Source organism: Hemicordylus capensis, chromosome 5, assembly GCF_027244095.1.
Source record: "Hemicordylus capensis ecotype Gifberg chromosome 5, rHemCap1.1.pri, whole genome shotgun sequence".
NCBI lineage: Eukaryota > Metazoa > Chordata > Lepidosauria > Squamata > Cordylidae > Hemicordylus > Hemicordylus capensis.
The window spans coordinates 205,687,848-205,713,468 of NC_069661.1; the positions used below are offsets into that span (position 1 = coordinate 205,687,848).

The 25,621-nt window shown below is 41.5% G+C and overlaps 1 protein-coding gene across 9 annotated transcripts in view; it reads right to left on the minus strand.

The window, feature by feature from the left end:
- NTN4 (netrin 4) overlaps positions 1-25,621 on the minus strand; it is a 132,976-nt gene that overhangs the window by 22,431 nt on the left and 84,924 nt on the right. For 8 of the 9 annotated variants that reach the window (XM_053251258.1, XM_053251253.1, XM_053251254.1 and 5 more), the window contains 3 exons: positions 13,088-13,366; positions 4,457-4,583; positions 3,317-3,505 (listed from right to left, as the gene is read on the minus strand). In XM_053251258.1, coding sequence (XP_053107233.1) covers positions 3,317-3,505; positions 4,457-4,583; positions 13,088-13,366 — 595 coding nt within the window. The remainder of the gene's footprint in view (positions 1-3,316; positions 3,506-4,456; positions 4,584-13,087; positions 13,367-25,621) is intronic. The other variant, XM_053251259.1, reaches the window with a different exon arrangement.

Genomic DNA, 25,621 nt, shown 5'->3' on the forward strand with positions numbered 1-25,621 from the left:
AGCTTTGCAATATATATTCATTCTTGCAACACTCTCACATGGCACTCACACAGTTATTTCTTGTATTTTTAGATATGGAACTAAAACTGAAGGCAGACCGCAGATTTTTTTTTAAAAAAACAAGCACATAAATAGTTCCAACATTCTCTGGCAAAATATGTTTTCTATTAGTCAGAATGCCACTGAATACCAGCTGCTGGGGAGCAACCATGCGAGAGGGCTTTTGTATTCATGCTCTGCTTCTGGGCTTCTTCGAGGGTTGGCCGTTGTGGGATGCAGGATACTGAACTCAAATGCCTTAAGCCAAGTCAGCCCCTTGGTCCATCTAACTTTTGTCTACACCAGAGCCACACAACTTCGACTTTCCTGGATATGTTGGACTATAGCTCCCATCATCCATGACTATTGGCCACTGTGGCTGGGGATGATGGGAATTTCAGCTGGAGGGCTGAAATTATGCAGCCCTGGCCTGCACTAACTGATAGTGGCTCGCCAAGATTTCAGGTAGGAATCTTTCCCAGGCATATCTGGAGATGTCAGGAATCGAACTTGGGTCCTCCTACAAGCAGGACATTTGGTATGATCCTACACAGATCTATAAGCTATGTCTGGCAGCAATTTCCATGATCATAACACTTTCTCCAGCTTCCACAATGGGGCAAAATGCTGCCTTCCAGGATACCCAACATGTTCCTCCAGTGTGCTTGGACATAGGTAGATTTTCATTTTTTAAAGGCTACAATGTCCATTGCTAAGCTGAGATTTGAATGCAATTCAAACCTCAGTCTAGTGATACACTCCTTTACACTAGTTCTCATACTAGAACAAGACTGGTATGATAGTGCAATCTAACGAGTGAAGATGTTGTCTACCTTGAGAAAACAACAGCTCTTAGCAGATGTGATTTTCCCTCTATGTATTATTGTTTAGCATTTATTTAGCACCAAAATGTCTGGGGAGTAGCATTGGCCCTAAGCAGAGTTTGCAAGTTAGATAAGACAGAGGCTAGACAGCAGTGATGAGGATAGAGAAGAGAAAGACCAATTCACATCTGAATGCAAATAAAAAGTGATTCTACCAGGTAGTTCCAAAAAAACTTTGCAGAAGAAATTGATTTGGAGAAGGGATTTGAAGAAGAGAATAATGACTTCAATGAGAAGACTTATGGCTAGCTCCATTTTGGCAGCGGGGGGTGGGGTGGGGCTAGTGAGTCTTTCTATTCTACCAAGCAAATTGTCTAATCCCATAATGCAGTGGGCTTCAGGAACAGGATGATCCAACGAAACGGAGGATAGCGATGCTGTGCCTTTTATAGGTGCCTAGAAGAAGGAATTTCAGCAGATGCAGGTTTTTCTTCTCTATGTGAGAAATCAGGGTGAGTTGTCAAGAGAAAACTCTCTATGTGAGCAATTTTAACTGTGGATGCAGAGAGAAAAACATTTCAAGAAAGCAGCAGTCTAGGTGATGGAAGAGAATGAAATTGAGAAGTTGATGGCCCTTGGGAGTTGGGTCAGAGATTTTATCTCTGACAGAAATGAACTTGTGAGATTGTGGTAGATGTGAGTGGAGGTCATTACATATGGGGGACAGAAGGTCAGTCACTGGGAGATCCAGGAAGAGATGTTGGCAAGACTGTGAATCTTAGAGGTCAGTAAGAGAAAAACAATAAAGAAAGGCAGGCAAATCCATCTTCATGTAGTGGTTAACCTTAAAATCTCATGAGACAGGAATGCTCTATTATGTGCTTCCTCAAACATCTGCACTGTGTCAAAGACAGGGACTTGGGCACAATGAACCATTGATCTAATCCTGTTGGAGTGCTGCTACATGATAAAATTTCCTGGAACTTACTGTGTAATATAAAATTTATCTTCTATTTACAAAGTGTCTTAATTATTGGATTATTTTACTGTGCTGAACTATAGATGTTCAGGTAGGTAGCAGGTAGATTAATATATGTATTAGTAAAGAATCTGATGAGTTAAATAATTGTAAATCCATATTTCTGACATACTACTTTGTAGTTTATTTTAAAATGTATGCATGACTAGTTGCAGGCTGTAAGAACCAAGAGTTTTCTAATAACAGAAAAATTTACTATTTAAGAACTGTATAGACCTTGTTGGGAGATGAAATTTTCGCATTTATTGAATCACATAGCACGCTTCATTTTCTAAACAAAACTCATTAAAATAAGGGGTTATGGCTTTGTTTTTTTAGGCATGAATGTGGAAAAATTATGGCTGCTCCAATGTTTATAGTCATCATTATGTCAGTATAAAAATTTCCATTAATCATTCCATCTGCACATGTCCACATCTTGCCAAGATTTTTAAGCTTTTCAATCTGGTTCTCAGCAGTCCCTTAGGTACTGATTATTGTGATTATATTTACATACAGCTAATTCTGTCAAATAAAGATTAAACTTGGTCTACAATTTTTTTATAGGTTAACATTTTCCCACTTAAGTGCTTTGGCTGCAGTTCAGAGAGGTGACTAATGGGCCTACAAGTGAGAGAGTATGAATAACACACTGTTTGTCTCCTCTTCAGCATCTTCCCACTGTAAAGTGCTTTTCAGTTTGGTGGAAGGAATTGCTGAAGGCAGACTGAAAAGTCCTGGTATGGTTGGTGTGCATGCACTGATAGGAGGGCGGGGTGCGGGGGAGGGGGAGAGCCCTTCAAATATTTGAAAGTTGTGTAAATTTATTTATTTATTTATTAAATTTATATCCCGCCCAAACATACGTCTCTGGGCAGCTTCTACTACAATTACTTTTCAGCTGTATCATTACTATCATGAAGTAAATATGACAATTAAGGTCACAAGTAAAGCTGTACTACTACTTTATTGTGAATAAACCAGCAAACTGGTGTGAGTCAGAAAAGCAACCCCTGCTAACTGGGCAAAGAGGCACCTTTACCGTGGTGACTTTCTTTATTTAGCAGGGGGAGAGTAACCGGCCCTATCCATCCCCAGCACAGTACCTCCAGTGACTGTCGCTGGTGTGTGTCTTATGTTTCTTTTTAGATTGTGAGCCCTTTGGGGACAGGGAGCCATCTTATTTGTTTGTTATTTCTCTTTGTAAACCGCCCTAAGCCATTTTTGGAAGGGTGGTATAGAAATTGAATTATTTATTATTATTATTATTATTATTATTATTATTATTATTATTATATGGCAAATGAAATACCAGTTTAATTCATCACTTACAAATATACAAATATGAATCTTAATCTTTACCAGAGCATGAGAATGAATTACAGAAGGATATAGTCTTTTAAGCACCCATACTGAGAAAATTATATTAGCTTACATTTGCAGGCATCTGGGGCAGAAAAAGGCCTTCTGAGATCTCTGAAGAAGCCTGGCTTGCAACGCTGACAGTGCTGTCCTTCTGTATTGTGTTGACAATTATCACAGACTCCACCACTGTGGTTCCCTGATGCCAGCCATGTGTCCATGTCAAAGTGACAAGTGTCAGAATGCCCATTGCACTTACAGGCTGAAACACAGTCAGAACAAGCAAAAAGGGAAATTAAAGATTTTGCCACTTTTAAATGAGTAACATAGAAATTAGAGGACAAGTGCTAGTCACTGATAAATAAGGAACCAAATTCACATGCCAGCCAGCATCTGTTTCTAAAATACACAAACATAACCGTATCTAGATCAGTAGCTAGGTCTTCTGATGTATTTAATCTAACAGATGAAATCATCACGTTACCCACAAGGTATATCAAAAAGCAGTAGAATGAAAAAAATACAACTAAATATTCTGAAACAAAAGCCAGATAAAATTGTTAACCATTTCCATTGCATTTCACATTCATTAAATACAATTCAATTGGCTTTACTTTCATGCCATGTATTTGGGGTTATGAATACTGTTGCTTCTATGTTTTCTTGAAATTAAAACTGGAAAATGTTTGGTATTTCAATGTCCATTACAACTTAGGTAAGTGCTCTGTGCAATCTTCTTCATGGCTAGCCCCAGATTCCACAAGGAAGTCAAGGAAAGAGAACCATCTTGGTAAAAGGTGTATATTAGCAGCTTTGAAGGCTGAACTGTTACCACTGTTTAAGCATGATGAGGATGGTGATGTTGGTTTTCTCTTACTAATTTATTACAGAATTATTGTTCATCTGCATTTTGGAATATAAGAGGAAGGTGAACATAAGAACAGCCCTGCTGGATCAGGCCCAAGGCCCATCTAGTCCAGCATCCTGTTTCGCACAGTGGCCCACCAGATGCTGATGGAAGCCACAGGCAGGAGTTGAGGGCATGCCCTCTCTCCTGCTGTTACTCCCCTGCAACTGGTTCTCAGAGCATCCTGCCTGAGACTGGAGGTGGCCCACAGCCCTCCGACTAGTAGCCATTGATGGACCTCTCCTCCATGCACAGAATGGATTTCCATTTCTAGCCTAGAAGCATCTCTGCAGATTTAGTACTTACATCTGCATTCATTTGGGGCTCCTGTTTTACCATTTGCAGCTTGCCAGGGTCGGTCATTGTAGAGAGAAGCACAATGTTGACAATGAGTTCCTGCAGTATTGTGTTTGCACATACACCTTCCATGGACCTAATAAAGGGAAACAACATATGATCACTATGGCTGCAGTGGCAAGTCCAAAGATGCAAAATGCAAATGTACCTACACAGATTTTCTAGATAACTTGTACTAGTTCAGGCAAGAGAGTCTTTTGTAACTGAAACCATCCCTTTTGGAGTGGATTTCAGAGGGCTTATCCAAAGAGTAATAAATGCTGGGGTTGCCCTTCCATGAGGCAAGGTGAAGCAGCTGCCTCAGGCAGCAGACTACTGGGGCACCAGTGAGGTGATAAGATGCATTTCTGCCCCCTAATTTTTAAAAGGGGGAATAAGGGTGCACACAAGGAGGGTGGTATTTGACACTCTGCCTCAGGCACAGAGGCCTTGTGTCACCACTGAATAAATACATAGCACAACTGAATTTTACTATGAACATAATGATGCCTCGAGTCTTCAACAGTCTAATACCAGTATTGAGTGGTGGTGGAAATGCCTTGTTGCCATTTGCTGCCCTCTGAAAACCTATTGGGCTGTGTGTTGTCTCATGGGAGAAGAGGAGTTCATAGTCTTTGCAGGAAACTGGGAAGGATGAAAGCTGATGCAGACAATGGGGCTATTCTCATGACCAGCAAAAATCAGGCTAGGAGAGCCTAGCCCGATTTTTACTGGTTGTGTAAACTACCGGGCTCGCAGGCGAGCCTGGTGGTTTACAAGTGGGTAACCCGCTTAATTGCCCCTGCCCTTAGCCGAGGTTAGTGGAGCAAGCGCTCTGCTAACTCTGTCTTTGTGCTCGTGTGTTGCCACAGTGTGGCTCCGCGCTGCAGCAACTCACAAGTAGATCCCCGACCGGGAGGATAAAAAGCAGCCTCCTGGCTTGGGGGTCTCTCCAGCATGCCCTGCGTGCTCGCGTGGCCCCCGATCCTCCTAGCCCCCGCCGGCTCTGTAACGGAGCCGGCAGTCATGTGGGCGGCCGCTCCCCCCGCTAACCCACTCCAGGCTCTTCTCACTGATAATGAGAAGAGCCTCAATGAGTTCATGCACAAAATCAAAAATTGTGTTCTGCCTAGGTTTGGGAGCTATGTGTGCTCCCAATTTTCAGTTGTGTGGAAGCAAGATGGGAGGAAAACCTGGGTAGAAGTGGTTGTGTGGAAGCAACGTAGGAAAAAACCTGGGTAGTTTTTCTTCCTACCTGTTTCCACACAATCACTTCTACCCAGGTTTTTCTCCTACCTTGCATAGTTCCCAAGCCCAGATAGAACACAGTTTTTGATTGTGAATGACTTCAATGGATAAGTGCTGCTGCTTGATCTGTAAAGCGGGCAATTGCTAACCTGGCAAAGTTTTTTTTTTTTTTTAGCAAACAAAATGCCACCAGTGGCCCAGGGACGTGGTAGTTGTACTGCTAGCCATTATTTTCATCAGTACTATCAAATAAGTACTTGTAGCACTGGAGAAACCATCTTCTAAACGGCAGTTGTACCAGCAATGACAGTACTGGATGTGGGAAGGGAGAATGTCTCTTCCTTGCAACAACATATCGCAGTTGGAGTGCTGGGCAAATATTCTTGCACCTGAAACACTTCCTGAAAAGGAGACAGTCTGGATCCCTCACAAGTAACAACTGTATTGAACAATTAACAATTGAACAATTGTATTGAACAATAAACAAATAATCGAAATTGTGAAAAACCATTTCTCACCCTCCAAAATGGCATAACCTAACAACCTCTAATGCACAGGCCAACTCAAGAATGTCACATTGTTACAACAAACTATTACTATAGAGAGGAACAAGAAGTTCATGGGATGGGGGGCTGCTGAAAAAGAACAAAAAGTTAAATTACGTATTTAAGATTTCAGTATCTTGCAGTCTGATTCACAAGGTGGCCACGAATAGCTACATCTCAAGGAGGGCAATTCCCAATCATTGTTTCTTTAAGTAAAGTTGTGCCCTCAAGTCTGTGCCAACTCCTGGTGACCACAGAGCCATGTGGTTTTCTTTGGTAGCATACAGGAAGGGTTTGCCGTTGTGAGATGATGCCTTTCAGCACCTTCCTATATCGCTGCTGCCCGATATAGGTGTTTCCCATACTCTGGGAAACATACCAGTGGGGATTTGAACCAACAACCTCTTGCTCGCTAGGCAAGTCATTTCCCCACTGCACCACTAGGTGGCTTTCTTCTTTAAGTAACAACTGTGAACTTGTTTCTTAAAGAAACCATGATTGGGAATTGGCCTCCTTGAGATGTAGCTGTTCGTGGCCATCTTGTGAATCAGATTGCAAAATACTGAAATCTTAAATACGTAATTCAACTTTTTGTCTTTTTTGCAGCAGCCCCTCATCTCATGAATTTCTTGTTCCCTTCTATATTGATTCCCTTCTATATTAATAGTTTGTTGTAATAAAGTGACATTCTTGAGTTGGCCTGTGCATTAGAGGTTGTTAGATTATGCCATTTTGGGGGGTGCAAAATGGTTTTTACAGTTTCAATTGCTATAAGAGTACTTCCACATTTTTATAGTCAATTTATAGTGAATTGAATTTACAACAAACTATTTCAGTGTGTTGTATCAATACTTTATATGTTTTCCTGCCAGAATATGAGGGAGCCAGGCAGAGTAAACAATATGGGTGAGATAGCTTATCCTTTGTCCATTAGTTTAGCATACATAGCAAAAAAGAACATAAACAACTGAATGGCTCTGCAGTGAACTCCTTAATCTGTGTTTGAACTCCAGAGAAAACAGCACTTATCAAGAATGCGTGAATAGCCATAAAGCAAAGATGGATCATAACAGAGAAAGAAACTCTCTTGTTATAAACAGACTGCCGCTCAGAACTTTTTGGAGTGACTTTTTTGGCTGTTTCCTTGTTTTTGTTATATTTACAATGGATTTAAAAGATGCTTTGAGTCTGTTTATCTAGACTCAATTACTGGTGAGATCTCATTTGAAATGCTTCATAAAGCAGAATCTTTTTGGGTCCAATTTGTGTCCAGAAAGAATTCTTACCAGATCAACTTGGGCAGTGAGCCGAGGGGCTTTTTGTCTTTCCTTGCAGCATCTGGCTTGGCTCAGTTGCTTGAAGCTATTTGTTCTGTCAACACCCTCTCTCTGATTGTGATATATTGTATAAGTGAATCTGTGGGAGGTTGGCAGATAGATGGCCTTTTGATCCCTACTCGCTCTATGATTCTATGATCACAGCGGGGGTGTTGTGGCTCCTCTTAAATAAAAGATTAAAAAGGAAACAAGTCTCTGGTAGGGAATGAGTCACTAACTGGCACTGTGGAGAAGCAAGCAGTAGGTGAGGAGTGACAAGAGGGAACCCAAACAAGCACACTGGACTGCAATAGAGAAGACAGTCCCTGATAGAAAAATAAGCTAGGAAGGGGCTAGAATTAGCAGTTAAGGCTCCAGAAACAGGCCTAGACATTCATTCAAAAGAAGAGTGGACTAGAGGCAGAAAGTTATTGGAAAGAATCCAGTCCTGACAATAGAAGAGAGAAAGAAGTGACTATCTGGATAAAACATAGGAACATAGGAAACTGCCATATACTGAGTCAGACCATTGGTCTATCTAGCTCAGTATTGTCTTCACAGACTGGCAGCGGCTTCTCCAAGGTTGCAGGCAGGAATCTCTCTCAGCCCTATCTTGGAGAAGCCAGGGAGGGAACTTGAAACCTTCTGCTCCTCCCAGAGCAGCTTCATCCCCTGAGGGGAATGTCTTGCAGTGCTCACACATCAAGTCTCCCATTCAGATGCAACCAGGGCAGACCCTGCTTAGCTAAGGGGACAAGTCATGCTTGCTACCACAGGACCAGCTTAGGTCAGGCCTGCATAACATAAGGCCCGGGGCCCAGAACCGGCCCACAGTGACTTCTTTACTGGTACATAGGTAGGAATATCCTACAGCAACAGCATCCCAGAAAGGCAGAGGGTCAGTTCCCAGAGGGTCAGTTCCCTCTTCTCCAAAGGAGCCATCCTTTGTCCTCTCTGAAACTACCTTACAGCACCATCCTATGCATGTTTACTAGGAAATATTCCCACAGTGTTCCCACCTAAGTAAGCATGCTTAGGACTGCAATCTGAAAACAGCAGCAATTTAGGGAGAGCAGAGGACTTGATATTGCTTTGGGGCTGGGACGCACTCCAGCAGTCCCAGTGACTGAGCAGGGACAGAGCCTAATTTAATTAATATTGTTAATGTAATAATGCATTGAAAATTGGCTTCAGCCCCTGAACCACACAAGAACAGCCCCGCTGGATCAGGCCCAAGGCCATCTAGTCCAGCAGCCTGTTTCACACAGTGGCCCACCAGATGCCTCTGGGAAGCCCACAGGCAAGAGTTGGGGGCATGCCCTCTCTCCTACTGTTACTCCCCTGCAACTGGTATTTAGAGGCATCCTGCCTCTGAGCCTGGAGGTGGCTTATAGCCCTCAGACTAGTAGCCATTGATAGACCTGTCCTCCATGAATTTATCTAAATCTCTCTTAAAGCTATCCTGGCTGATCGCTGTTACCACATCTTGTGGCAGAGAATTCCATAGGTTAATTATGCATTGTGTGTAAAAGTACTTCCTTTTGTTGGTCCTAAACTTCTTGGCAATCAGTTTCATGGGAAGACCCCTGCTTCTAGAGATATGTGAGAGGGAGAACAATTTCTCTCTATCAACTTTCTCCACTCCATGCATGGACTAGTCCATGTGTAATGCTCACCTTGTCATATAACACTTTTGCAAGGCACTTGGTAGTTCCTTTGATTACTTTTCTTCCACCTTGGAACTTTCTTTCTAATGTTCATCAATGATCATGTATTGTGCCTTCTCCAAACTAGAAAACATGTTCTCTAATTCAAATAAGCAGAACCAAAACTAGTACTAGTTAGTTGTAATATTTTGTTTTATAGTTTGAATGCTGACTGCACATTTATTCATTTATTTTTGGATGATGGGGTAATGATAGTTTTAGACCAGAAATGATCAAAAATATGAAATAATTTGGCTAAAATTATTTTAATTAAAGGTGCAATTCATATTCTATGGCCATGTTCTCATGACCAGAATGATTGTGGTTAAAGAGTTAACCGTGATCGACTAGCCCCATGCACTCCCAGTGAGTGTGTAACGAGAACCTGGAATTTCCAGGCAATCCCGGTTAATCTGCTGCAGTTAATCAGCATTTAACCAGGATCAGTAACCAGGATCAGATCCTGGTTAGAGATCCTGGTTAACGGCTGGTTAACTACAGCAATTTAACTGGGAATGCCCCAGAATTCCAGGTTCTCATGACACGCTCCACAGATCCTGGTTAGCGATCTCAGTTAACTGCTGGTTAACTGCAGCAATTTAACTAGGATTGCCCAGAAATCTCCAGCTTCTCATGACATGTTTTGTAGGACTTGTGAGCAGGATTGACCGATCGCAGTTAACCTTTTAACCGTGATCACTCTGGTCATGAGAACAGTGGCAAAACTCCTTTTGATCTTAATAGCTGTGGGATGCAATACACATGAATAAAATATCCAGTAGTGGTTTGGTAAGTCATTATGATATATATTCGTGATAAGTATACAATTAAATTGTCAGAGTGCACAATTTACATCACTAATTTACAAACTGAGAAAACAGTTATGGAAAATAAAGAACAGAAGACGCTAGACAAGTAAAGCCAATAAGGTGTAGTGCTGTTGTGGTAGGGCACAGTTCTGCACTTGAATGCTCATTTGCATGGCTTTGGTTTGCCTTGTCACAATGGGTTTCTTAAGACTGAAGCAGAGTGACTGAAAAATGAGAGTGTTTTCTAGCAATTTCTATTTACTCTACTTAGGCATTGCCATTTTTAATCTTAGGAGGCATCACTAAAGAGACACATTTCCCAGGATGTTTCCCTGTTTTGTGAACTGACACAAGTGAGTTCATTTAAGCAGACTTTTTTTCACACTATGTTTCATTCTGTCATTAGGCCTTTCCATTTTACTCCACTTTCAGACTGCTTTCCTTCTTAGCTTGACAGCTCTCTGGTAATGTCACTCGTTATGCTATACAAGGCAAACAGTGTTACAAAAGTTGACTTGTGTAAGATAAATGAGTGACTGATTTTCACACATGAAGACAGTTGCTAGGGCATGTTTCCTTCCATTGCCTTTTTGTTACTGAATTAATATATTCAATTACTTCTTTTCAAATTGTCTGGGTGGTTTTTTGGTGTGGGGGTTTTCTTTCTTTTTCTTTTTTTTTGGTAAATCTTACAAAATACTTCATGGCATGTTATTAAATGTGCTATACTGAGAGAGAAATAGTCAGCAGCTTGTAGACTAGTTTGCCTGTTTCCACCCACTTTTGATGACTGCTATTTATATTGAAGAATAACTTGAGTTATGTGCAGAAATGGTTCGATCGTGAACTGGACTGCTGCTAACTGGGCTGATTTGAGTGGTTCAATCACGAACCACTTTGAACTGGTTCAAGCTGATCCATCGAACTGACCAGCATGGCCGATTGGTTCAACCAAACTGGTTCGCATATCTGCGGTTCAGTCAGAATTTGGTTCTAATTTGGACTGAACCGTGGCAAATAGCCTATGCACACTCCTATTCCCTACTACAATTACAGCTTTATTGTAGTAGATGTTGTAGGAACACATAATGAAAAAGTCTTCACAAGATAAATAGGGGAAGATAGCCAAAGGACAGAAGGGGAACCATTCTTTAGGAAATTGTTTTTAATAGTAATTCTTTTATTTACCTCCATTTAACAGAATGAACTGCAAAATAATACTGCAGATAAACATTTACTATAGGGAGGCTACATAAAATATGCATGTTTCTTTTTGTATTTTAGTAGTCTAAAAAAACACTAAAACATGTCCACATGCTGAACCTATTCTACACACCTGTCCTGTTTGGAGCAAATTATGAATTTAGATTGGTCATTTAAATTGCCTACATCAAAATGATAGAGCTCAAATGATTAGTGAGATTGGCTATAGGAACTATTCTATCACTATTCCAATTTTTTCTAGGCAAGAAGCCTTTTCAACAGATTCTTCTGTGTTTAAATCATGACATATTTGTGATGTTTCAGTCTTCTCACAACGTATCTGTTATCTAAATAGTGGCTGATGATGTGCAAACCCACCATTACCATTGGGACTTGTTGCAATGCTGCTGTGGATCTGGAAGCGGTGGTGCCTCTGTAGAGAACCCAACAGCGGTTGTGTTAGCAGCATTACTGCATTTTCCCCATTGGCACAAATGGGAAAAAATAGGATAATGCTGCTAACACAACTGCCAGTTCTCTACAGAGGTGCTGCTGCTTCAGGGTCCATAACGGCTACATTGCAAGTTTGTGCCACAACAGTGGGCTTGCACATCGTGTCAGCAACTCTATTGTACATTCTGAGTGCAATAACTTTGGATTCCTCTTCTGGAGGGATGCCTCTTGTTGCATGCTTCTACAGAGAGCCCAGGTAAAGCAAAAAACTGTCACAATATCAGTAAAGGCTGTTCTCCTCATGCACTATCAGTATTAATTGTGCTGCTTCCAGGCTGCAGTCTTGTTATATTACCAGTCATCTTCCATTGTGTTGCCATTAAGGTTGCACTTGATCTACTGGACTCTTTTTGTCTTTGTTACACTATTTGGTATCTGTCCTTGCTTATTGCTATTGTACTATAACTTTTGCAAAACAAGTACTTTTGAGAAACATAGCTGATAACAACCTTTTATGATCCATAGTGATCCTGGGCATACTCTGGTAATGTTGTTGGCTGAAACAACCCATTCAAAATACCTAGTTTGAAACCACTAAGGAAACATCTGGGGAAACTGTGGAAAACTGTGGAGTTTGCTCCGTATCCATCAAATCATTGCAGGCTTTCATATTGGCTTGTTTTTACACGTCACAAGGTTACATTTACTAGAAGCGAAACATGCTGTCTTTTTCATGTTGGAGATACAATTGTTTTGATACCAGTCCTTCTTTCCAAAACCACTTTTAAATTCATCTACTTACACTAGTCCATCTACCAATCTTTTCTGATTCTTTTAATGAAAAACAGCTTTTATGCCTCTATGCTTTTTTAGAATGTGAGCCTTTTAGGGACAGGGAGCCATTTTATTTATATCTATGTAAACTGCTTTGGGAACTTTTGTTGAAAAGTAGTATATAAATATTTGTTGTATTCGTATTTAGAGCTCCTGAAATGATTCTACTGATGATGTAAGAGGAAAGCAGAACGGCATATTGTATTGGTCACGAGTCATGATGATAAGACCATGAACGGAACCCATGGGTGGGTTTTATAGAGAATTGCTGTTTTTCATGGTAAACATAGTCCTTCAATCCAATTGTGCTCTACAGCCTATGAATGAAAACGTTATGAAAAGTCACAGTTACCTAGAACATTATAGGCTTCCATTACTAAGGGCAAGTAATGTTCCATAGAACAGACACCAGCTACAACAGGTTGATTTTGAAAGATCAATCTGTCTTCCTGAGACTTAGGGCAAAGCTTATCTAACATAAACTTACCACTTGGAAGACTCCTGCTGCTTTGACAGGTCTGAATCCTTTGATTGGCACACAGTGATCTGCATGGCCATTACAAAAGCAACTCCCTTTTACAATGAAATCATAGATTGCATAGTATGTTAACTGTGGAGGTTTCGCATTCAGGTCATTGCTGTGGCAAGGGCAGGATTGTCGTTTAAGCAGCTGCACTCGAAGGTTAGTGATTTTCAGCTGTGCCTGAGCTTCAGGGCTGTATGGGTCATCAGCAGAATAAGGTGGTGACAGAGCTCGGTATATAACCTGAAAAAAGATACAAGGCAGAGTAAATGAAGAAGAAAGAGGGATGCAAACTGGAGTCTTTTTTAAAAAATGCTTGAAGAGGGCTGCTGGCATCACATCACGAAACTGCTCTAAAGTTTCTTGAAGCTTAATTTCCCCAAAAGCCTGTGACCTCCGCAACTGATACTGACATGGTGAGAACTGTAGAATCTGATTGCACCTTAGGAGGGGTTGCTAGTGTTATTGTGGAAATGCCTATGAATGGAGCAAGTGTATGTTGTCCTGGCTTGGAGGCTGTGGAGGGCAAACATTTCATTAATGGTGACTCTGCTGTACAGTCCTGACAGGCTGTCTTTTATCATTTATTTTCTTCTTTAGGTGGGTCATGAAACCCCAGAATTGAACTGTAGATCAGGAAACAGAGATGATAGTCATCCATTTTAATGTTCTGCCGAGTACTGCAGTGTACTACTCAAGGGGGGGGAAATACAACATGTGCACAAGCCTATTCAACAGTTATCTTGCCAAGAAGGAGCTGATACCGCAAACGAGGGTGGTACCAGTGAAGCTCCAGTGATATGTCACATCCATCTGAACATGGATGCCCCTATGTATCACATTTTGCAAACAATCTTACTGTAAAATTTGGAAATATTTACTAGTTGAGTTTAATCCAGACCAGGAGAGGAGAGCTGGTCTTGTGGTAGCAAGCATGACTTGTCCCCTTAGCTAAGCAGGGTCCACCCTGGTTGCATATGAATGCGAGACTTGATGTGCGAGCACTGTAAGATATTCCCCTTAGGGGATGGAGCTGCTCTGGGAAGAGCAGAAGGTTCCAAGTTCCCTTCCTGGCATCTCCAAGATAGGGCTGAGAGAGATTCTTGCCTGCACCCTTGGAGAAGCCGCTGCCAGTCTGTGTAGACAATACTAAGCTAGATGGACCTATGGTCTGACTCAGTATATGGCAGCTTCCTATGTTCCAGTCTGTTTCTTTTGTTAATATTTGTGATTTGAGGCTTTTACCTATCTTTTTGACACAGCAACAAAATTTTGATACATCTAAACATTTTTAAAAATCAGATTTTGTTTTGTTAGCAGCATCCAGGGTCAATAATCATGGCAGCATATCTGACTGTGTTAACAAGATGCTGACAATATAATTTCCCCACCTTCTGGGACAACTTCCTGAGACTCTGGAATGTGCTCCCTGCTGAAATAAGAGCCTCTGACAACTTTTTTAAAGTTCCTAAAGACTCATTTTTTTCACCCATGCTTTTTAACTTGATTGTGGTTTTAAAATTGTTTTAGGGTTCTCATTTTTAATTTGTTTTATGTTGTTGTACACCGCCGATAGACAGAAGTTTGGGGCGGTCTACAAATTTGTGAAATAAAATAAACTTGAGCATTTGAATTTGAGCTTTGTGTAATTAAATCAATTGTTTCTAACAGTTCTCTGTGCATTGTGACATTACCTCACCTTCAAAAATGTTTTCCCCATAACAAGTACATTCTCTCTGACTTAGAACTGAAGTGATACTCTTTTAATGATGCTCCCACAAGCCATAGAAACTGTAGTTGTGTAGCTGAGCCTTGCTTTCTAGAACAGAGCTAGGTAGCTAACTATAATTTATAACTATTTCAGGTACTGGATGTTAGTTCTGTGTTACCATCTTGCAGAGGATTAGAGTATTAATGATAGAATGTTGTTATGTTTCCTTTTATAGGTCTGAGAATGTTATGTTTTCCTACATTACATTTCCTTTCTAAGCTACTGTGGTTTATTTTTGAAGGGAAAATATGGTATCAAGTTATTTAAAATAAATTTAAAAATGAATCTAGCTTTTCTTTAATTGTTCTTTGATAACTCCTGAGTCATTCACAGGCACCAAAGCCTTGCCTGTAGCAAGATGTGTGTAGCAAAAAAAGTGTATACCGATTCACGGCAGCTGAGTGTTTGAGGATATCTACCTGGGTGGGTGCTAAAGGACACTATGGAGTGGGTGGCAGCTGCCAGAAGTGGGCCCTAGGTGAAATCTGGCTGGCATAGTACCATTCACAAGTATGAAAAAGAAAGTCACCCACAAACAGGTCTAAGAATAGCATGTCCAAGGGGCGTGCAGAAAAGAAAATGTTTCTGGGTTAGATGGCATGAATCCAGGAAAATCTAGTCGAGCATTGCTTTATTTTGGCAAAAGGAATAGGTGCATCAATAAGTAAAAAGTCCAGCCCTTCTAATTTAAGACCACAAGTGAAGGAATTTGCTTCTTACTTTTATTATGCATGGCCAACATATTTCAAGGAGAAAAAAGTCCTGTTATGTTTGTTTATGACATTATACCCTGCCTTTTTCCCCATGAAGGCATCTTATATGAGATTCCCAGGTGGTGGCCCATCAGCACTGACTAGCTCTAGATCTTCTTAGCTTCAGCAAGATGGCTGAATCTTAAGCCTTCAGACCATAACCTGTAAGAGATGTGGCATCTGTACAAAACGTTGATAATCCTTTGTCAAAAGCTCTTCCTCTTATTAAGGTTGATAATTTCTTACTGGGAAATAATAACTTGGTATGTCATTCTGTCGCCTTGCCAGACTGTTACTTTTGTGTTTTATTTTATATCCTGCTTTTTTATATCCTGCTTTTAAAAAAAATATCCTGCTTTTCCTCCAAGGAGCTCAAAGGAGCTCATATACATGGCTATTTTTATCCTCCACAACAACCCTGTGAGGTAGGTTAGGCTGAGAGATACATGACTGGCCCAGAGTCACCCAGTTTTCTGGCAGCCACACATTTGTGATGTTGATTGCAGGGTCATCAGATTCAACCCAATGCACTTTTTTATCGCCTAAAAAAAAATCTTAGCGGAGCTTTCCTCTTGGCCAAGACCTGGCTCTTTTCCAGAACTGCCAGACTTCACTTAGAGAGACTGGGGGCAGTCAGGGTAGGGAGGAGTTGTAAGGGAACAGAAAAGGATTTAGAGCATTTACATTTCTGACTTGAATGGAAGCAGTGTGCTTTGTGCACCTTGTCAGCATGCCAAATGTGGCAGCAGCCAATGTGTCGGAGACAACCACAATTGGATATCTTCGTGCCTATAAGGAGAACATTAGAAGTGATTATGGTTTTACAAGCACAAAGTAAGTTGGGGGCAGGAATGCTCTCTAGAGGCATAAGAGGGTGGCACTTGGCCCATTAAACAGTCCTCCCTACATATATTAACTATGCCGTTAGATAGCTGTTCTATGGATGGATTGGCAATATCATATGTATCTCACCTGCCTTAAAAAGACCACTAAAATGGAAGCAGGGCAGAAGTTAGGTCAGGAAAGACAGTGAGAGGCAAAGCTTGTCATTTATGTAGCCATGAGTAAAAATCTTTGAGCCTTTGATGGGGGATCTAAATAATTAGTAGCACATTTCAAAAGGCTTTTGTTTCCCTTTCTATTACACCAACCCTTTAATACTTATCTAGGAAAAAGCCCATATTAGGCAGGTATGAACACAAACCCAACAACAGCTCAGTGCCAGGATTTGTGTACATCCCTGGGCTTTTCTGTTTATCCAAATTTAAATGCAGTACAGTCCTGACCACAATGACATTTTAGCGGCTTTGTGAACATGAGATGCCTTCAGATATGAAAGAAAATTGCTTGGAGGGCATCCAAGTTCTTGACATTCATTTCCTTTTCGTGGGGATGATGGAAAATGTAGGCTGAGAATTTTTCAATAAAAACTAGCACTCTGGCTTCCTTTGATTAAAGATAAAACTAAAATAGCATCTTGGATTTCTTTGTTCTTTCTGGTTTTGATCAGATTTTCAGGGAAGAGGATGTTGATAAATGAAATAATTCATATTGCCAATAACATTTTAGCACTCTGGTTTGCTTGCAGATTTTAAATCAAATGTGTGGCTAGCGTTTGACAGAAATTCTGCATGTACAGTTATAGGTGAAACAGCACTTGCTGTCAAGTGCTTTATTGTTTAGTTTTCAAAGGTTTTAAATAATTGGGTAGAACATTGATCCTGGTAAGTTGAGATTTTCAATTTAAAAAACTTAAAGAAATTTTTAAAGTCTTGCTGCCTACCCAGAGTGTTACATAGAGGACAGGATAAATTATACAAATGTAAATTTCAGAGCACATTTATAACTAAAGAACTAAAGCCATCATTTTATGACCCATCTTAGGACTGTGACGGAGGAAGAGGAAGGAAGAAAAAGGTGAGGCCTGGGTCAACTAGGCATTCAAACTGATGCTTTCCAAACACTTATGTGGCGCAGTGGTAAAACTGCCGCCCTGTTACCAGAAGGTTACAAGTTCGATCCTGACCAGGGGCTCAAGGTTGACTCAGCCTTCCATCCTTCCGAGGTCGGTAAAATGAGTACCCAGAATGTTGGGGGCAATATGCTAAATCATTGTAAACCGCTTAGAGAGCTCCGGCTATAGAGCGGTATATAAATGTAAGTGCTATTGCTATTGCTATTATCAAGGCAGTATATGCCAGTGCTGCCTCTTGGGGCTTGGTGTGTGTGTTGGAGCGGAGAGAAGGGAGCCAGGTGGGGCTAATAGAAAGTAGGTCCAACCCTAAGTTAGAAAGAACCTGCCCATGGTTTTCTCAATTTGTAAAGTTGTTTGCTTGTCTCAACCAAAGTCTCCATCATTCACACCAGCACTTGGAAGCTGGCTATTTAGTGCTAATCTAGTGCTATATTTGCTCCTTGGTTGGCTGTGAAATGAATAAAGGAATCCTGTCCTTAGAGTGGTTGATTGTAGGTGTCAGTGTGGAAAATAGCAATGCCCTCTCTCAAGTCCCCATGCCTCTTCCACTCTTCAGTAGCTCCATTCCATCTTCTATTAGCACTGCCTCCATTTCTCCCCCGCCTTGCATTCTCAGCCCTCTCCTCCTCACTCCATGCAGGACTCGGCTAAGGAGATAGGAACATAGGAAGCTGCCATATACTGAGTCAGACCATATGTCCATCTTGCTCAGTATTGTCTACATAGACTGGCAGTGGATTTTTCAAGGTTGCAGGCAGGAATCTCTCTCAGCCCTATCTTGGAGATGCCAGGGAAGGAACTTGGAACCTAGATGGTCTTCCCAGAGCGGCTTCATCCCCTAAGGGGAATATCTTACAGTGCTCACACTTCTAGTCTCCCTGTCATATGCCACCAGGGCAGACCCTGCTTAGCTACAGGGACAAGTCATGCTTACTACCACAAGACCAACTCTCTTCAGATCAACTGAAGGGTGGTGGGGTTTGGAGTCTTTAGTGCCTATTTGCACGTTTCACACCACTTAAAAATACCACAGTGTACTGGCTACACCAGAGCCCACTAGTTTCCTTTCTTCTCACAAATATGCGCACACAGTACATAATTCAATTTTTTAAAAGCAAGCCTTTATTTCTCCTTTTCTCACAATATAAACATTTCTGGGATATGTCCTTGAACTTCAACCCTATGCCCAGAGCAGTTACTTGGGAGTAAGCCCTAATGAGTTCATTAAAGCTTTACTTGGAATAAACTGTTTACAACCAGCTGCAATTCTATGTAGCATTTATTTGAGAGAATCCTTATCAGGTTTGAAAATTAAACCATATAAACCCAAACTTGTCCAAAGAACCTATGCTGAAGACCTCTCCATTCAATACTACATACCTGCCAACATGTCCCTATTTCCCCATTCACTTGACTGGGAAAGTAGGGACACGTTGACAGGTATGATACTACTACCACACACACACACAGAGTAACACAAAATAACCAACCAATAGCAAATAAAAGCTGGTACTAAGACTATAAAGAGGTGGAGCTACTTGTCTGTTTTGGACTGGACTGGTTTCCAAGCTGTGCCTGTTAGGCTGCCCATGAAGAGAAGGCAATAATCTCAGAATTCTTAAAAAATAAAAACCAAATATTTCTGCATTAAAAACATACACATTTCAAATAGGATATAAAATACCCCAAATAGTCTGAAATAGCCCAATTAGTAATTTCAGTTAAAATGCCTTTTTTAAAAATTTGGAAGCTATAACCCCCTCCCTCTCCTTCATCCTCAAGGGAGGTGAGAGACTAAGGAAGCTAGCAAGAGGCTTTGCTCAAAGTCCCAGAACAAGAGGGAAGGTGGGGCAGGGGGTCTGCCAACTTGTTAGTAAAAGAACTACCCAGAGGAAGTGCCAGTCCATATCTATCTAACTATCATTGTATTGTTGTACCGCATGATATGTACATCTCTAGGTGGTGTGTACACCTCTAGGCAGTACCTAGAAATTATCCCCCACTTGCCCCGTCATTCTCAAGCTCTCTGAATGTTGCCAAGATTTGCTAGAGGCATTTAAAAAAAGAGGGTAGAGAAAGGTAGTCAGGTGTCCTACCTTCTGAACTCCATCTGTTTACAGGCTGGGACCCTGGGAAATCAGATGACTGGCCTGGCCTTGTTTGCTGGCTATTGGTCAGAATACATGCCTATAAGCGATTCTGACTTCTGACTGGCTGGGGGCAGTGCTAGCCCCTGCCCATCTTTAGGAGGGAAAAGAAGAGAAAGGCAGATCCCGATTGGTCCCGGGGGACTAAATATGCGCTTGTATATTGACTAAATATGGTATTGACTTCATATGGGGGCAAGGGATTCCACTGAACACCCTAAAAGGGAGGAAATTGCTTTACAAAGAAAAGTTGGTCTTTTAGAAAAAAGACCAACAGCTAGGGCCATCTACTGGCAAGCAATGGGAATGCAAGAACAACATTCAAGCAACATTCATTCAAAAGAGAAAGAAAGTGATGAAGAGATGGTATGTTTGGTGAGATAATATGGGGGCAGTAAGGATGTGGGCCTGGCAAGGAGGGGAGCAATGCCCCCTCTGCCCTAAATGAAGAGCCTCCATTGGTATATGCAGTTGTTCTGGAGGTTTGATGTGGGCAGCTGGCAAGGCCACTCATGAAGTTTCTCACTGAACACTGTTGAATACTATTAGTGGGGGCCAAGATAATTGGAGAAGAAACTCTGACACCTGTTGCTGACTGCAAAGCAACAGCCAACCAGTTTCACGTTTTTTGCTACTACAATTTCTAAAACTGACTCTTTATGTAGGAACAAATAACAATAACTATCTGAGCAGTAAGAACTTCAAAAGCAGTCTCTTGCGAAGTATGCAGTATTCTTGAAAAGGTTGCAAGTTTTGATCCATTCTCCCTATTTTTCACCAAGCATGGAGATGAGTCTATGGATGACACCATACATAATATGTTTTGAATCTGTGTGGTACTGGAGTTTAGGTATAGCAGGAAGAATTAGGAGCTTGCTCCCTGTCTAGAAATTACTAGTTATGGCACTGTTTTTCTTAACCAGGTGCCAGTAAGAGATGTTGCTTTGCAGGGGTTTCAAATCTAAACATTTCAGAATGAACTAAACAAACAAGACAAAACAAATGGCATCTTGTATTTTATTCTTCTATAGTCTGGGGAATCTAAAATGGGTATGGTTATGTTCACACCTCCTGCTGTTCTTGTAGTGGGTTAGAGGGCAATAGAACACAACTGATTGATGAGTTCAGAATGTCCAGGTCAGGCAATAGGAACAAAAAGAAGGCCCACAACATAAACAAAGCCCCTTTAGCTCAAGGTTTAATTAAAGGGAGGTACTAGCACACATTTTTGTCCTGTGAGAATACACATCTCTTCCAAACCTGGCTGTGGCTTGCATATTCATTTCAATGCAAATTAAATCTGACCACAGTCAAGCTCAGGTTATATTAACATGGCCAGACAAAATTCATTTCCTTCTACTATTTGAAGTCATGTAGCTTTCTGCTGCACTCTCCTCTCTCCTATAGTTTCCTGGGCCTTCTTTCCATTCTGTAAATGTACAGGGAACACATTTTACTTCTAGCTTTGGCTGGTGCTTACTCATACTAAGTGAGCAAAGAGACATATTTTAAAATGGTGATTATCTGATATTTGGTGGGGCAGAGCAACAGTCCCTTTCCAGCCCCAGCACAACAATCCTCCAGTGGTTTTTGATGTTGTCTACCTTACGTTTCTTTTTAGATTGTGAGCTCTTTTAGGAGAGGGAGCCATCTTATTTATTTATTTATTTATTTATTTTTAGAAGTCAACTGCTTTATAAACTTTTGTTAAGAAGTGGTAAATTAGTAGTAGCTTTGAATAATACATAAGAACAGGATCAGGCCCAAGGCCTATCTAGTAGGGATGTGCGGTCCGGTCCGGAGGTTTGGGGGTTTGGTCCAGAGGCTTCGGGGTTCGGGATCGAACCAAACCCCCCTCCCCCCAGTTCCGTCTGGACCGGAACTGGACCCCCGGACAAGTCCGTGAATTTTTTTTAAAAAATTAAATTAATTTTAAATACCTCTAGCCCCTTCAGGGGGCTTCCTGTAGGCCACGGGGGGTGGTAGTGTCTGTGAAGGTTCCCCCTCCCCCCACCGACCTCTTAAATCACCACCACAGGCCTGTAAAACACTGCTTTCTGGCATGTTCGGGCCTCTGTAAGTTTGTGTGGTGGCCATTTTGGCCACTACTGCACATGCATAAATGGCCTCTGTGGGGCCTGACATGGCCCAGGGCCTCGCATAGGTCATTTGCACATGTGTGGTAGCCATTTTTGGCTGCCGAGCACACTTACAGAGAAGCAGGGTTTCATGGGCTTGCGGCGGTGATTTAAGTGGCCGGCGGCAGGAGGGGGAACCTTCACGGACCCTACAGGAAGCCCCCTGAAGGGGCTAGAGGTATTTAAATCAAATTAAATTTTTTTTTAAAAAAAATGTGAAACCTCCCCCGCCCAGACTGGGGGGAGGGTTTGATGGGGGCCAGACCAAACTGGTCCAGTCCGGACTCAAACTGAACTGGGCCAGCCAGTTCCATGCACACCCCTACTATCTACTCCAGTATTTTGTTTCCTACAGTGGTCAACCAGATGCATCTGGGAAGCCCACAGGCAAGAGGTGAGAGCATGCCCTCTCTCCTGCTGTTGCTCCCCTGCAACTGGTATTCAGAGCTCCTGCCTCTGAGCCTGGAGGTAGCCTATAGTCATCAAGACTAGTAGCCATTGATAGACCTGCCTTCCATGAATTTGTCAAAGCCCCTTTCAAAGCCATCACCACATCCCATGGTAGAGAATTACATTGATTTAATTATGCACTGTGTGAAAAAGTACTTCCTTTTGTTGGTCCTAAATTTCATGGCAATCAGTTTCATGGGATGATGATGGGTTGTGAAAGAAGGAGAAAAAATTCATTTTCTCCACTTCATGCATAATTTTAAAGACCTCTATGATGTCTGCCCTCAGTTGCCTTTTTTCAAAACTAAAAGGCCCTAGATGCTGTAGCCTTGCCTCATAAGGAAGATGCTCCAGGATCCTGATAATCTTTGTTGCCCTCTATTGCATCTTTTCCAGTTCTATAATTTCCTTTTTGAGATATGGTGACCAGAATTTACACAGTACTCCAAATGTGACACCATATAGTTGTATAGAGGCTTTATTATATTGGCAATTTTATTTTCAATCCCCTTCCTAATGACCCAGAGCATGGAATTTGCCTTTTTCACAGCTGCCACACAGTGAGTCAACACTTTGGGGGGTTGTGGAGTTATCCACCACAACCCCAAGATTCCTCTCCTGGGCAGTCACTGATAGCTCAGTCTCCATCATGTGAAGCTGGTGCCCCAATGTGCATCATTTTACATTTGCTTACATTAAATTGTGTTTGCTATTTTGTTGCCCACTCAACTATTTGGAGAGAACCTCTTGGAGCTCTTCACAGTCTGATTTAGTTTAGTGCCATCTGCAAATTTCACCACGTCTCCACTTACCCCAACTTCTAGATCATTTATGAATAAATTAAAAGGCACTGGTCCCTGTACAGATTCCTGGGATACCTTACTTTCCTCCACTGTGAAAGCTTTCCATTTATTTCTACCCTGTTTCTTGTCCTTATCCATTTACTAATCCACACATGAACCTGTCCCCTTTATTCAGCAGAATTGGGAAAACGTTCTCAGTGCAAACACCTGAAACACCACCAAATGTCACAACCATACGCACATCTCTTTTCTCTGCACAAAGTTCTACCTATTAATTACACAATTTTCGTATAGAATGTGCCCACAATGGTGATGAGTCTTTAACCTTTATTATCATTTTACTTGAAAAGCACAAATAGGAGATTTTATTGCACCAACTAAACTCTATTTATAGTGAGATGTAAAAGTTAAAAGCAATCTTACCCTTGGTAAGTGTTATGGAAACCTGCAGCTGGCAACTACATTGATTTGTAGACATTGTAATTGGGAAGGGGGTAAAACATGTGTGTGCCCAAAGGGAAAACGGCCATAATGTGAAAGCTCCAGCAGCGGCTGTTGCTTTCAACTTTTATCCAAGAAACTGAACTGGGAACAATAAAAATATATTATGTTCAAAGAGCCAGCCTGGTTAAATGTGTTAAAGTGAAACAGACATCTTGCCACCACACTGTGAATATGTCATGTGACTTGTCCTAGCCAAGCAGTCCCACTTCAAAGAAGCTTTTGCCCCCCTGCCCCTTTGTACATGGAAGGGGCTTGGAATCATATGTTCATACTGCACCTGTTCTGCTTTGTTAGCTCTTAGTATAGATTGTTCTAATGTTCTTCTTTCAGTACCCTGGCAGCTGGTACCATTAGAGTGGATGGGCCTGGAGTGTTCAGGAATCCACACAGATCTCCAAGTGACTAGCAATCCTGAAGATTTTAAATGGCTTGATATTGTGATCCTGAAGATTTTAAATGGCTTGATATTGTGAAAACAGTTGTGGAAAAATAATAATCCAGGAATAGGTTTGGTCAGAGCTGGCAATCCTATGCAGCACTCACAGGACTAGAAACTGGGTTCCTCGTGTTGAGTTCAGAAACCTCTGCCCACCCATCCCACTCACCCCCCCAAATCTAGGAGGTCCCAGAGGCTGAGAGCATTCAGTTCCACAAGTCAGCGGCTTTTAACCCAGGTATCTGTAATCAGTGTTAAGACAGATCTCTTGGACATGGCAAAACAGAGGTGACCATAAGCACATGCCTTTCTCTCAACACTGAGTAAATCAAAGACAGCTTAAAGCCTTACAGGATCAAAGGCATGACTTCCAGACATACTGAAGCTCCAACAAACTAGAAATTAAGGAATGCCGGCATAATTTGGGGGCAATTTGTCAAGCTCTGATTGCCTCCAGCCTAGCCTTCTAGTTGACTAGATGGTACCACATAAACCTCCTGGATAACTCCCATGTTAGACACTCCTGCTAGAAATGTCTGGCTTTTGCCTGGGATTAAATGGAAGTAGGCTCAGTCCTGAAGCCTGTTTTCAGTGTCAGAACTCAACTTTGGAACATGTAATAATAAAGCAGAGGGACTCTGAACACATGCAGGTGACATTCTATCTTTGGAGTAACCACAACAATCTCACAGCATCTAGTTGTGAGCTGAAAGATCCAGCAGTATCAACAGGGACACACTTCTTCTGTCTAGTTTCCAGCATAGGTGATAGTTTTCCCATTTGTGATTTGCTGTACTTACTTATAGTTCCTCATTGCTCTTATCATGTGTACAATTTATCACCATAGTAATAATAATAATCTGTTTATCACCATAGTAATAATTCATTCCTTGGACTAGGACATGGAAATGCAAAATATGTCCCTGATCAAAGGACATGTGCTTCATGTGCTCACTGAAGCCTCAATTCCTAATGTTTAATGTTTTTTAAATTGTTACGTTCTAAATTTCTTGTTTTTGTTTTTAACTAATGTTTTACTTTTGTTTTTATCTTGTTGTAAACTGCCCAGACACGTAAGTTTGGGGGGGGGCATAAAAATATGTTAAATAAATAAATAAATAAATCCCAACACAGGACACAATCAACCACTCACAAACACACACTCAGAGCTATTAACTCTGTTTTATTTTTTAAAAATGCATGCAGAGTTTCACAGAATATGAATGATAAGGGATGTGCCGAAATGCAATTCGGAAGCCGAATCGCGGGGCACCTTGCTTTAAAAATGAGGGCTTCCCCAGCCCCTTTAAAGCAGATGAGAGCAGGTCCATACCTGCTCCTCCTCTAATCACTGTACTCCCAATGCTCCCTCCAGCATTAACTGCATGTTGGCTGGGTGTCTCCAAGCTGCCCCTGTGCCAAATGCCGGCACGCATCTCTGCACACACGTGCCGGCCATTTGCGTGGTCAGCAAGACTGGTCAGCAAGGGTTGACACAGGCTGACACAGTCAATCAAGCCAG